Source organism: Vipera berus, assembly GCF_964194415.1.
Source record: "Vipera berus genome assembly, chromosome: 11".
In the NCBI taxonomy this organism is placed as follows: Eukaryota; Metazoa; Chordata; class Lepidosauria; order Squamata; family Viperidae; genus Vipera; species Vipera berus.
The window spans coordinates 21,066,051-21,079,981 of NC_138214.1; the positions used below are offsets into that span (position 1 = coordinate 21,066,051).

General features: G+C 45.0%; 2 protein-coding genes across 2 annotated transcripts in view; both read right to left on the reverse strand.

Moving 5' to 3' along the window:
- Positions 1-13,931, reverse strand: part of AR (androgen receptor) — a 239,674-nt gene that overhangs the window by 199,050 nt on the left and 26,693 nt on the right. The window lies entirely within an intron of this gene.
- LOC308673038 (transmembrane protein 120B-like) lies at positions 4,589-6,215 on the reverse strand (the record flags this gene model as incomplete). The annotated part of the gene is made up of 2 exons (XM_081336416.1): positions 4,589-5,383; positions 6,081-6,215. The coding sequence occupies 2 exons, from the start codon at positions 6,213-6,215 to the stop codon at positions 4,589-4,591; spliced, it is 930 nt and encodes a 309-aa protein (XP_081192542.1).

Genomic DNA, 13,931 nt, shown 5'->3' on the forward strand with positions numbered 1-13,931 from the left:
CTTGCCTTGCCTACCCTACAAGGTTCCATCCAAAAAAGGTGCCGGAACTCCGTTCTGAGTGTTCTATGAGAAAAAAAGCCCTGTCTATTCTATTCTATTCTATTCTATTCTATTCTATTCTATTCTATTCTATTCTATTCTATTCTATTCTATTCTATTCTATTCTATTCTATTCTATTCTATTCTATTCTATTCTCAGGTCCCTTCAGAATGCTGCCATAAGGAAATAGAGGGTTAGGGTTTGATGTATCTACATGGGAATTAGGGAGGGGAGAATATCCTCGGGGCCATCTGTTTTCACTCCTGCCAACTGGCAAGAACAAGGCGCCTGGGAAATGGCCAGTTGTCGCCTTTTCAGTTCGACATTCTCATAACACGTTCACACCAGCGGATTGGCTTCTGATGGACTGGGGGCACTGGGGTGGGGCTGAAGAAATGGGACTTTTAGCTTGATGCTTTTGCATTGAGAACTTCACATTCCACCTTTTTACCTGCAATCACTTTCTCTCAGCTAAAGATCCTCTTTGAAACAATGCCCATTTCCTGAGTTGTGCTTTCCTGAGGGGACAGCTGAGGAGGTCCTTCCATTAAGTGGAATCTGCAAAGTGGTCAACCGTCCTAGTAGTCTGCAAAGAGGCAACCGCCCTACCATGGGGACCGTGTGAGAGATGTCAGTGTGCCAGTGACTATGCCTATGGAATTACACCTCCCTGAGACTGGGAAGGGAACTTCCCTCAGAGCCCTGCTAGATTCAGCCTGTACCAGATGTCTGGTTAGTCCAGCTTTAATGGAGAAGTTGGGGATCTGCTTGAGAAGGCTAACAAACCCCATTGCCTTCTGTCAACTAGTTGGGTCACGCACAGGAGGCATCCTGGCCACTTTTGCCACTATGCCCCTGGAGATAAGAATGGGGACCCACTCAGAGACTTTAAGTTTCATAGTAACTCCGGGAATGGAAAGACCCCTCATCCTGGGCTTGGCCTGGCTAAAGAAATGGAACCCATGGGTGGATGGAAGCAAAGGGCTCCTGAAATTCCCAAGGAGGGAAGAAACCCACAGGAAGTGGCTTCGACTGCAAGGGGAGAGCAAGTGCCAGACTTACCGAGAGATTACCAGGATCTAAGAGATGTATTTAGTGAACATGAGTCGGATGAACTCTCCCCTCACTGGCCCACTGACTGCGCCACTGAGATTGTTCCAGGGACTAAGCTGCCAAAGCCCAAACTTCATTCCATGACTCCTAGGGAGCTAGATGAACTGAGTGTCTTCATTGTCAAAGATCTGGCCCAGCGGTTCATCCAACCAGCGTGAGCTAGACTGGCAGCACTTGTGTTGTTCCGAGAAAAGATGGCTCTCTTCGTCTCTGCGTTATCGCGGGTTAAATGCGGTGTGTGTCGAGAATGTGTACCCCCCTTCCCCTCATGAAGGACACATTAGCCCACCTGGCCAAAGGGAAAATTAGACTTGTGGGGGGCTTACTACTGTGTCACAATCAAGGAAACAGATGAATGGAAGACTGCCTTCAACTGCCTGCTTCACTGTTCAAAATACTCCCCTTTGGCCTGCAAGGAGCACCCACAGTGTTCATGCAGCTGATAAATGAAGTGCTCCATGAACATTTGTACAGGGGGGTCCTAGTGTACCTTGATGACATTCCTTTTTACACCAAAATGAAAGCAGAGCATGTGAAGCTGGTTAGGGCTGAACTGGAAAAACTGTGCACAGCCAAATTTTATGCCAAATTATCCAAATGCGACTTTCACAAAGAAAAAAATTGACTACCTGGGCTATCAGATCCAGAGAAGGTGCAGGAGGTGCTGGAGTGGGCACCTCCCCGAACCAGGAAACAACTGCAAAGCTTCCTGGGATTTGCCAAGTTCTACTAGCAGTTCATCCCTTTCTTCATTCAAATAGCCCTCCCCATCACCAACTTGCTAAAAATGAAAGAGGTGGGCAAACCAAAACCCAGCCAACCCTTGAAATAGACTATGGAATGCCAAGGGACATTAGAAAAGGGGCATTCAAAAGACTTTTTTCTGCTCAGCTGGTACTGAAACACCCAGACCTGGGAAAACCTTTTGTCATCCAAGCGGATTCCAGCAACATCATGGTGGGGGCTGTGCTGTTACAAGAAAATGAGGAGGGGAAACTGCAACTATGCACATACACATCACGGAAATAGACTGAGATGAAGCAAGAGTGGGCAGTACAGAAGAAAGAGGCTTATGCAGTTTGATGGGCTCTCCTCACATGGAGGCATTACTTAGAAGGTAGCAAAAGCCCATTCACAAAACCACAAAAACCTGGAAGCTTTGAAACCTCCTGGAAACTGTCTCCAAAGGAAACACAATGGGCTCAATACTTCCAGCACTTCAGCTTCACACTATGCTATTTACTGGGGGGGGGGGATTTTACTGGTTGATGCTCTGTCAAGAATGCTGCAATACAACAGTTCCAAGGCAAAAATAGTAAAGCCTCTTCTCCCTGTAAATCAGCTGGTGTCTCAGGTAACCACTAGAGCGCAACAGAAAGGGAAAACACCCATAGACAACGCTATCACAGCCAACTTTTAAAAAGCTTTGGAAGTAGATGAGTGGTTTGGCGGCCACAAAAAACTCTATTCCATGCAGGGTAGGTGGGAAATTATATGTGCCTGCCAGCCAGAGGCTAAAAAATGTTCCATGACTCCTAACTAGCAGGACATTTTCAGTTTGTGAAAACCTTACACCTTCTCAAGAGACAGTTCTGGTGGCCCTCACTCAAAAAAGACATTGAAAGTTATGTTTCCAGTTGTCACATATGTGCTTCCACAAAATGGAGGCATGGGAAAACGCCAGGGCTTATCCAAACAGTAGCTGAACCTTCAACACCCTGGAGAGACATGTCTATGTATTTCATCTTAGAACTCCCTGAAAACTCATGAAACACTGTAATTTGGGTCATGACCGACTTATTCTCCAAGCAAGTCTATTTCATCCCTTGCCAGAAAATTCCCATGGCTAAAGCATTGGCCAAGATGTTCCTGCATCACATTTACTGCTTACAAGGAGCACCACAACACATTGTCTTGGACAGAGGGGTCCAGTTCATGTCAAAGTTCTGGAGAGCTTTCCTGGACCTCCTAGGAACCAACCAATGACTCAGTTCTAGTCATCACTCAGAGACAAATGGTGGGACAGAACGATCAAACTCAATACTGGAGCAGTACCTGAGTTGCCTTATTAATTATCAACAAGATGACTGGACAGACCTTATGCCATTCGCTGAAGTAGCTTATAACATCGCCACGCACACCAGCACAGACTTCACGTCCTTTCAAGTGGTGACTGGGCAAGACTTTAACCCAATGCCTGAAATACCAGCCCAGGAACCCACGATTGCCTCTGTAAAAGAGTGGATCAATCAATTGAAAAATATGTGGGCCATTGTGTTCAAAGCCTTGGCAAATGCCTGGGAGGTTTGTAAAGTCCAAGCCAACAAAAAGAAAGTGGAACCTAAACCATTCCACAAAGGGGACCATGTATATTTGTCCACCCAGTTCCTTCAGTCCGTACAACCATCAAAGATGTTAGGACCAAAATATATAGGGCCCTTCCCTGTAAAACAAATTGTTAACCCAGTCACAGTGGAATTAGAATTGACAAAATCATTAAGAAAAGTCCACCCAGTGTTCCATTGCAGCCTCTTTTAACAAGAAGCGATTTCTCCCCTAAGGTTGGCATCCCGGTGGAGGGAGAACAGCATGGGCTCAGCCTGAGTGGGTGCAAAAGAATCATGTAAAAGCCCCTAGACCAGACATGTCCCTAGACATGTCAAACTCGTGACATCATGTGACATCAGAGCCTTGGTGGAGCAATGGGCTAAGTAACACCAGCTGCCTGCAATTAGTGCAGGTTCGCATCCCATCAGGTTCAAGGTTGACTCAGCCTTCCATCCTTCCGAGGTAGGTAAAATGAGGACCCAGATTGTTGGGGGCAATAAGCTGACTTTGTAATAATAGTGCTTGGGGGGGGCGGCGAAAGCCCTAATAAGCAGGCATATACATAGAATGAAGGTTATTGCTAAGCACATTGATTTGTGCTTTAAATTGTAAGCCGCCCTGAGTCTTCGGAGAAGGGCGGGATATAAATGGGAATAAAAAAAAAACATATCGGGACGGTTTTTCCATTGCTGGCAATGGGGTGGGTGCAGCTTCCAGATGATGCATCCGGCCCATGGGCCAGCAGTTTGACACCCCTGTCCTAGACTAATCACTTTATTCCAGAATAATTCTATCTCCTTAAAAAAAACAGATTCCCATTCATGTCCCTCTCAGAGAGGACCAACATTATGTCTCCCTAAAGTTTGGGATCTTGTATTCAGCATAAATATATAAACAGGTCACTCATTGGTGGGAAGACAACAGCATTGACCAATCAGTCAGTTTTGGAGGAGACAACAGGACGTTGAGTGGCATTTCCTCCAAGGCTTTGCTTAGCGGCAGGCCAGTCAGGAAAGCTGGAGAACTAGTTGGAACAGATGCAGAGAAGGCCACCACAAACCACAACTCCATCCCACTTGTCCTGCCTGCCAGTTCAGCCCACCTCTTTCACAACTTCTTGTTTTTGTTCTTCTGGAATTTTGTATGGACTACTTTCAGTGTGGTGAGGAAGTTTCCGAGGAAGAGAATCAGAAATGTCAGAGCCAGAACTGAAACTTGCCATTCTTTACATTTCTTGTGCCTGGAAAGTTCGAAAAGGGTGATCACATTGTAGAGTTGCCAAAACTGCCCAAAGAACAAAAAAGGGAGGAGAAACATCAGACCTCGCCACATCCAAGACTGAAACCTCTCCACTGTGAGATCTAAGTGGTTTCTTTTCCCCAGTGCACGAAGTCGATAAAGGCACCCACTCTGATAATAATATTGAAGGAACTGGACAAAGCTCTGAAAAATGGAGAAAGATAAAAACTGGTTCCGGAACATTTGGTACATGAGACCCTCTGGCCAAGTTAGCATCACCCCAGAAAAGAATGGAGAAATGTAATGTTGAGACACCCACCAGCCTTTAATCCTTGATCCATTGCTGATGAGGAGGCTTTCTCTTATTGTCAGTGTGCAGTAATAACAAACCAGGAGGAAATTGAACACTTCATCAGTGACCCAATAATGGAGAACAAACCAGCAGGCAACCCCTCCAAGCAACAGGATGATGAATTTTTCATATTCGTCTTTGTAGGCAAACTTGGCCTGATCACTTAGCAGAGTAACATTAACGTTCCCCAACACCAGATTTAAGTGCAGACTGTTCCTCGTTAGCAAATAGGCCTCCATGTCAAAGAAAACATTCTGGCGATCACAGATCTGGTGATTGATCTGCAGGATGAGCTCTGTTTCGGAGCTGCCCTGGCCGTTGCATCATTCATTCATTCATTCATTCATTCATTCATTCATTCATTCATTCATTCATTTATTTATTTATTTATTTATTTATTATATTTTTATACTGCCCTTCTCCCGAAGGACTAAGGGCGGTGTACAGGGCAATAAATACAAAAACAGGATACAAAAGTTAAAAGCGATTAAATAAATGCCCAAGGTTAAAATAAAGGAGCCCCCTGGCAGTGGACCCAGGTCCATAATGACAGCTTTCAGAAGCTGAAACAACTCCTATCCAGCAAATCCACTGTCACCCATTACAGGGAAAGAATGCCTCTCTGTGTCGTGTGCGACGCCTCCCCCTACGGCATAGGCGCAGTTCTCAGCCACCTGCACACAGATGGGACACAATCTCCCATCGCATATTATTCCAGGACCCTTTCTAGGGCAGAGCGGAATTACGCTCAAATTGACAAGGAAGCCCTAGCAATCGTAGTAAGCGTGAAAAATTCCACGACTATCTATACGGCCGCCCCTTTACGATCTTCACAGATCACAAACCCCTGCTAGGGCTCTTCACCTGGAACAAATTAACACCCCAAATCCTATCCCCAAGAATGCTGCACTGGACCACATTCTTGGCTGCTTATTCCTTCAGGCTCGAACACAAACCCGGGAAGGAAATGGGCCACGCAGATGGACTAAGCAGGCTGCCCTTGCCCACTCTCGAGCCAGATCCAGCACCAGCCGGCCACATCTTGGCAATCCAAGAATTGCCAGATCGTCCCTTGTCCGCTAAGGACATCGCCTTCACAACTAGCAAGGACAAGGTCCTGGGCAGAGTACTCGCCTGGGTCATGACAGGCTGGCAGTCTGCCTGTCCGGGGCCAGAATTCCAACCCTTCTATCTCAGACGGCATGAACTGTCTGCTCACCTAGGCTGCGTCCTTTGGGGAAGTCGGGTCATCATTCCAAACCCCCACAGATCCCAAGCATTGCACTCTCTCCACGAAGGCCACCCTGGTGTGGTTAAGATGAAAGCGCTCGCCCGCAGCTACCTTTGGTGGCCGGGACTAGACGGAGACATCGAGAAACATGTAGCCGGGTGCTACATGTGTCAGCAAACTAGACCCCCCCATCCACAAATGGGAAGTGACTAAGAACCCCTGGTCCAGGGTACACATCGACTATGCCGGCCCCTTCCAGGGCCAAAATTTCTTGATAATAGTCGACAGCTTTTCCAACCCTTCTATCTCAGACGGCATGAACTGTCGCCGGCTGGTCACCAAGCTGGACCGACTACACCCAGACAGGGCAGCTGCAGAGACCGAACACACACCCCCAGCCAAGACCTTCCCTCCTGGACAACTCATCTGGGCCAGGAACTTCGGGACTGGAGACAAATGGGTTCAGGGCGTCGTGCTGAATCAAACCGGACCAGTCTCCTACTTAATTGACTTGGGGGGAGGACTGCACATCAGACAGCACGTGGACCAGTTAAGACTCAGGGGACCGCAAAATCTGCCCCTTCAAACTCCCCCCACTCCGCCTCAGAACCAAACTCCAACACAGCAGAGCCCAAGCCCACCGACTCGCAGCCCCACTCCCCCCGACATTCCCGAAGCTCCTTGCCCTACCATTTCCACCGATGGGGGAAAGGGGGACCAGCCCGAAGGAAACCTCCGCCGCTCCACCAGACAGCGAAAAACTCCGGCATACCTAGCCGACTACGAATGGGCAGGAAACACAGAAGGCGGAAGCATCAAAAACCAGCAGAGTTAAAAACTTACAAGGGGGGGGGAAGGGGTGTTATATATCAACTGTTAAATGGGACGTTTAACTGGTTTCTTCTCCCACACGTTTGTGAGGAGAAACGCGGCAGCCCGCTGACAGCTGTCAAATGGGCTACCGCTTTCCTTCCGTGCAAGCGCAGCGAACGGCTGACTTTGACAGCTGTCAAGCAACCGGGCAGGCGCAGCTCACTGACAGCTGTCAAAGTTGCCAGGACTGCGCATGCGCAGTAGCAACTGAACTGTCAGCAGTTGCCAGCTGGTCGGAGGCGCAGCTCATTGACAGCTCACGGCTGTCAACAGCTAACCGCGCCTGATTGGCTGCCGCCACGCGGCGAGAGAACGCCACTCAACGATTGGTTGTTGCGTACACAAGTTCTTGTATAAATAACAGGGAATCCCAGCGGTGCCTTCGCCCGGTGCCTTCCCTAATAAACCGTTTGAACCCGTGCCTGCTGTCTCCTGGTCTTCCCTCACGCTAATCCAACGACCATCCCAGATACACCAATTTGCAACGTTTTGTACCAACTCAGAGACGGGAACATTCAAAATGTGGGAGAGAAACCTGATCTCATTTATTACAAATCAAGTAAAACAAAATAGGCTCACTCAGTTTAAATAGATAGAGATACAGATACAGACCTAAGCAGATTTTGCACATCTTTTCTCCATTTCCTCCTAAACAAATCAAATCACAGCTGCTGACATCTCATTTTAGATCTCATTACCCCTGCTGATCCACAAGGAAAGCCACCTTCTCTGTACAAAAATAACTTTCCTTCAGGTACAGAAGGAGTGAGATCAAAGATGCCACAATCTGTACTTGTGCTAAACCTTTCTTCTGCGGTTTGTTTTCATAATAGCACTGGAGCACCTTTATAGCTCTTGAAACTTTGAACAAGAGGGAAATATTGTCAAGGACTGAGCAGGAGTGACCATCAAGCACATGTTGAAACTCAGGTGCTATTTGCAGAGGGTAAAAGGAGCTGGAGGTCCTTTCCTCTACTACAGGAGAGACAGTGCAGTCTTGTAAAATTGTTTTTTGTTTCCCTTCAGGTTGCTTTCATTTCAGTATGAATGAGAACTTCTTAAGCAGAATTCAGTCGCAGTCTAGAAATGCATTAACTCAACCCTTCAACACAAAGCTCTGGTGCTCCTTCTAGAGAACGGGGCAGATTCCTCCACCTTTTATTTACAAGAGCCTCCAAAGCAGCTGACAGTGTAGATTAAAAATCAATATAAGCAAGAATTGTAAGCTATACTAACCTAAGCAACCCTAAGCTATACTATACTAACCAGCAGCAGGATGAAAAAGCGAAGGGCTCCTGGTTCCAGCTGCTTTGGGGCCCGAAGTGAGTCTTGCTGGAGAGGCCACTTCTCAGTGCTGGCTGGCCCTGCTGCTGGCCCACGGCATACAAGCCTGGCTGCCCTGGCTGGCTTCTCGGGAGAAGGAAACATTTGGCGTCTGGAGGATGTGCCAGGATCCCCCTGTTCTGCAGGAAATCAGCCCAAGTGGAGAGTTCATTTCATGCCCTAAAAGTCCCCCACAATTCCAACATTTTTATGAAGGGTTTGAAGATTCCCCACCCACCCATTGAGACGGGTTCTGGGATGTTCTGGGTGGATCAGGGCTTATCCATCCTGAGGCTTTCCCGCAAGGGAGCAGCTGGAGATGGGAACAAATCATGGCTTCCTGCCTCTCTCTAACGACCCACATTCCCTGGGAGGCAACAGCTCCAGCCCCCTGGTCTCCTTCGCTTGACAACCCATTACCGATGATACGGCAATGATTGCCTGCAAACAGCCTTGGCTTGCAGAATGGCTGGCTTGCAAGGAGAACTGATGCAAAGGGGAAAGTGCGCGAGTGGGGAGAGGCAGTGGGCTATCTTGCGTATTTGTCCTTTCTCAATTAATGCCAGTGTATTAGAAAGGGGTGCTATTAAAAGAAAGAATGGGCCACAGAAGTGATGGCAACATTTGTTGAGAATCTAAAGACTGAGCTAAGCAGGGAGTGATGGTGGATTTGTGTAACTGCCATAGGATTAATACGCCTTTTCGCCTTCTTTTCAAAACTGCCTCTCTGGAAGCAGAAACCCAGAGAAACATTTGTGGAAACTCTCCAGTCGGAGGGGGCAATAGAATTAGGGGGTGAATTTAGACATTCCTCCTGACTGGCCCAAGTGCCTGCGATGGCGAGAGAAACAGAAGCATGGGCAACATCTATCTGACCTCTCAGGTACGAACGCATACCTACTCAATCGGAGGGAAAGAGGAGAGGAAAGGGAAGGTCATACATGGCACTTCGGGTAGAGAAAGTCTTTAGTTACAATTAAACTCCATAATTCCCTCTGAGTGTGAATTGGACGTCCTTCAGGCAAAGGTTGTTCTCTAAAGAACAAGAGGAGATTGTACAAAAAGGTTAAAAAATTATTCAGGCCTTACTCATAAAAAACATCCACAAAATCAGGATTAGGATTGATAGCACATGAGTATGTGCTTTTGACCCTTTCTGTGGCATCTGTAACCACATGTGGCTCAAGGGTCCACGGATGCCAGAAGAGACGGGCCTGGGGTGAACCTTTCACTGGTGCTGCTGGTTGTGGAAAGGTGTGAGTCAGAGGGATGGCGGAGTGCAAGGGTGACAAAGAGAGAGGGCTGCTCAAATGAAAGAGGTCAGAGAAATACGGTAAGTGGCCTTTGCATTTACTGCCAGCCAGGCTCGCCAAAATGTTTCCTGGAACATCCCCAGCTTGTTGGAAATGTGGGGTCAAAGAAGGCACATATTTCCACCAATGGTGGACCTGTCGAGAAGCTATGAAATTCTGGAAGAAAATTCAGAAATGGCTAATTGAGATGTTGGGATACCATATACAATTGTGTCCTGAGGTATTTTTATTGAGGATAAGACCACAAAATATAAATAGAACTGCATGGTACCTGCTGTTACATATAACCACCGCTGCAAGACTGGTGTGGGCCCAATATTGGAAGAGGGATATTAGCCCACCCGACCAAATAATAATTCAGAAAATAATGAGCTGTGCGGAATCAGATCAGCTTACTATGATGTTAAGGGGACGAGGGGACACAGAATATTATCTATCTTGGAGTCAATGGTACAATTGGATGTCAAAAAGAGTTGTTAATTGAATTTTATTACTTGTTATATGTAAGAATTTCTTCTCTTTTTGTGGCTATTTTCTTACATGTAATGGGATAATTTTATCTCCTCTTCACAATGTGATGTAGACTGCTATTGACTTAATGTTTGCTTGTTACACAATTAAAAAAAAAGAAATATTAATAATAAAAAAGATTTTAAAAAAGAAGTGGGGTGGGGGGTGGAGGGGCACAAGGTTATTCTTTTACCTGCATAAGAAAATTATTCTCATCCAGATTCCTACTTTCAGAGGTTGTCATTCAGAAGAATTTAAAACAATAGAAAAGGTTGGCATATATTCTGAATGTTGCAATTTGCTAAATGTTATAAATCATTTTTTTTTGTATGTAGTAATCATTAAGATAACATTGCACTAGATTTGCCCAGGATGACTATAGGCCAGAGGTTGCTACCCATAAACCAAGATACTTATCTCTGCATTCATGTATTTGCAGGACTTAATAGACACCTCCAATCAAGTGACACTTTTCTGATGTTTTCCCCTGCCCCCCCCCCCTCAAATTTTAGTAATTACAAGTATTTTCCACAAGCTGGTTGCCACATCTACAGTTTCCCCACTTTCCACTACAGGGAAAAATACTTTTTATCTTAAGTGTTTTCAAGAAATCAAAGAAAAATAGCACTTAACACACCACTCCAGAGCATCGAAAACATGATATTAGCAGTATGCTCCATTTTGAGGTTTGTTTTTTTAGTAGAAGTGCAATTCTAGTTCTCTCATATCTGCAGCATCACTCAGAAAAAATATTACTAAAGATCCTAAAGATCCTAACGATAAAGCCTTACTAAGACCACACCTAGAATGCTGCATCCAGTTTTCGTTACCACAATATAAAAAAAAAGATGTCACTCTGGAAAAAGTACAGAGAAGAGCAAAAAAGATGATTTAAGGGGCTGGAGGTTAAAATATATAAGGAACGGTTGCAGGAATTGGGTTTGGCTAGTCTAGAGAAAAGAAGGACTGGGAGAACATGGTAACAGCGTTCCAGTAGTTGAGGGCCTACCCAAAAGAAGAGGACGGTTAACCTATTTTCCAAAGCACCAGAAGGACAAGAAACAATGGTTGGAAATAAAGCAAGAAAAATCTAGAACTAAGGAGAAACTTCCTGACAGAGAGGACAATTAACCAGTGGAACGGCTTGCCTCCAGAAGTTGTGGGTGCTCCATCACTGGAGGCTTTCAAGAAGAGACTGGACAGCCACCTGATTGGAATGGTATAGGGATTTCTTCTTGAGCAGTGGGTTGGACTAGATGACCTCCAAGGTCCCTTCCAACTCTGTTATCGGTTCTGTTATCCATTATTTCTTGGCTTTTTTAATATGATGGCAAAATTCTGGAACAGGAGCTAGGAAGTAATAAATTCAAGAAACATTTTAACCAGCAACTCCAAGTCCATCTCTCACTTCTCTAAACAAAAGGCTTTAAGGTCTTACCTTTTTACTTCCTAGAAAGCTGACTAAATGTCAGAGATCCTCTTAAAATGTGCAGAAGACTTCCTGTTCGTTAGTCTCTTTTTCAGAAAATTAACTCTGCTATGCTAAATAAATTACAAAAGAAAGAAAACATCTATATTTCTAAGTTATATGCTGTTTCAAAGATGATGATGATGATGAAGAAGAAGACAATGACCATGACGACAAAAACAAGAAAAAAGAAGCTGGGGAAAACTGGCTAGAACAGCCCTCAAAACATTGCTCGCACATTTTCTTTGCTGTGCCTTTGTGAAACAAATGTTCAAACCACAAATATCATGGGGTCCATTGTTTAAAATCTGCCAGAGGTTTCTCCTTCCACTTAGCTTCTCCTTCGAGCTAGTTCCTGGTTGCTGCAGAATCCATAATCCATCTCCATCCACATATAAAACATTTTTGTTATATCAAGCTTATTTTAAGATCATTGGAAACACCTAGTTCAGGGGTAGGCAACCTCGGCTCTTTTATGACTCATGGACTTCAACTCCCAGAATTCCTGAGCCAGCCGGCTCAGGAATTCTGGGAGTTGAAGTCCATGAGTCATAAAAGAGCCGAGGTTGCCTACCCCTGACCTAGTTTAATGTGACTCCCTATTAGTTTCTCAAAATAGGAGATGCATGCATGTTATTTCAAGGGCCATGTAAAGGACTAGCACCAATTTCAATAACTTTATTCAACTTTACGTAAATAAAGGCCTATAAATCACAGTTAATTTCTCCAAAACGTTCAATTATTGTGGAACTAAAGAGGAGCCATAGCATCTGGACCAAATAAACTGCGTTACGAATGTTTAACCTGAATATATAGCAGCGAATAATATCAGTATTTTATATGTCAGGGTTTCTTTTTAGGACAAGAAAGTTAAATGTGTTCTGGGAACTGTACACCCTGAAGGTATAGGCCAAGGCAAATAAACAGACAAGGCTAGAACAAATGCTAAATTTAATTTAATTTGATCACTTTATAAAATTATACATAGCAACAATTTTGAAAGAAATGGAAAAGGATGCTTTGTGGGGCAATAGATTGTTCATCCCAGCTGGAAGCAGTTATTTGTTGTCCCTGTGCCCAAAATGTTTGAATCTGATTTAAGGAGCAGATCTGGGCTGCAAGAGCCAGAAGGATCTCCAAATGTGCTAATCATCTGGAATTGTGGCAGCTAGGGTTAGGGCTAGTCAGAACTGCATCAGTAATTTCATTAACTATATAAATTGATGATTCAGGAAAGTTTTGCTCAGAAGCCAACCCTAATGACCCATGCTCCAAAAGGAAGGAAAAAGTATTGAACAAAAAGTCCCATTTTTTTCAATCTGAGGTTATTAGCCCCGGCTCAAGCCGATTCTGGATTTTTCTCTCTCCCCAACAGCTATGAGCATATATCATATATCTGCAAATGGATGTGTGTATGTGTACATATCTGTTGGAAGTCTACGTTGCCAAAAAAAATACAATAAATTTACATGAATTTTCTGTAAATGAAAATGCTGTTTATAAAATGATTAGGCTTCCCCATTTGCATATGCCATCCATTCTCTTTCTCACACGTCCAGACATACACAAGTATGTGCAAAACATACACACATATACGCTCTTCCTTCTCAGCAAAAAAAAAGCAGAAAAACAATAACTTGGGATGGAAACAAGGCAAAGGGAACAGAACAAGAGAGAGAATGCAAAATGTTAAACTCAATGGGCAAACAGCTCCTCTGAAGTCCTCCTCTTTCTAGTGGCCAGACCGACAACAACCTGCACCTCTTTCTCATGTCTTTGCCTGAACCGCTTCTTCTATCGGATCAACGTATAAATAACATTCCATAACCCGCATGGAGAGAAAGCCTCTTCTGAGGGATAAAGACGGTGTCATGTGATCCTTGGGCAGTGATGCCTGTGGCAAAAGCATTGTGGGGGTACAGGCTGGGGCGACAAAAAAGGCAAAGACACTTTCAGCCCACTTCATAAAGGAGCTCCTTTCAAAAACACAGGATTAATTTTCCAGTCATTTGGTTTGGAACGGACTCCACCATGAGGGCCACATCCAGTTGCAGGCACCACTCTAGCCATCCATTTACTACACTTGTACAATTAGTTATGCAATTGCACCAGAGATTCAGAAGCTTTAGAGGAGTAGAGAC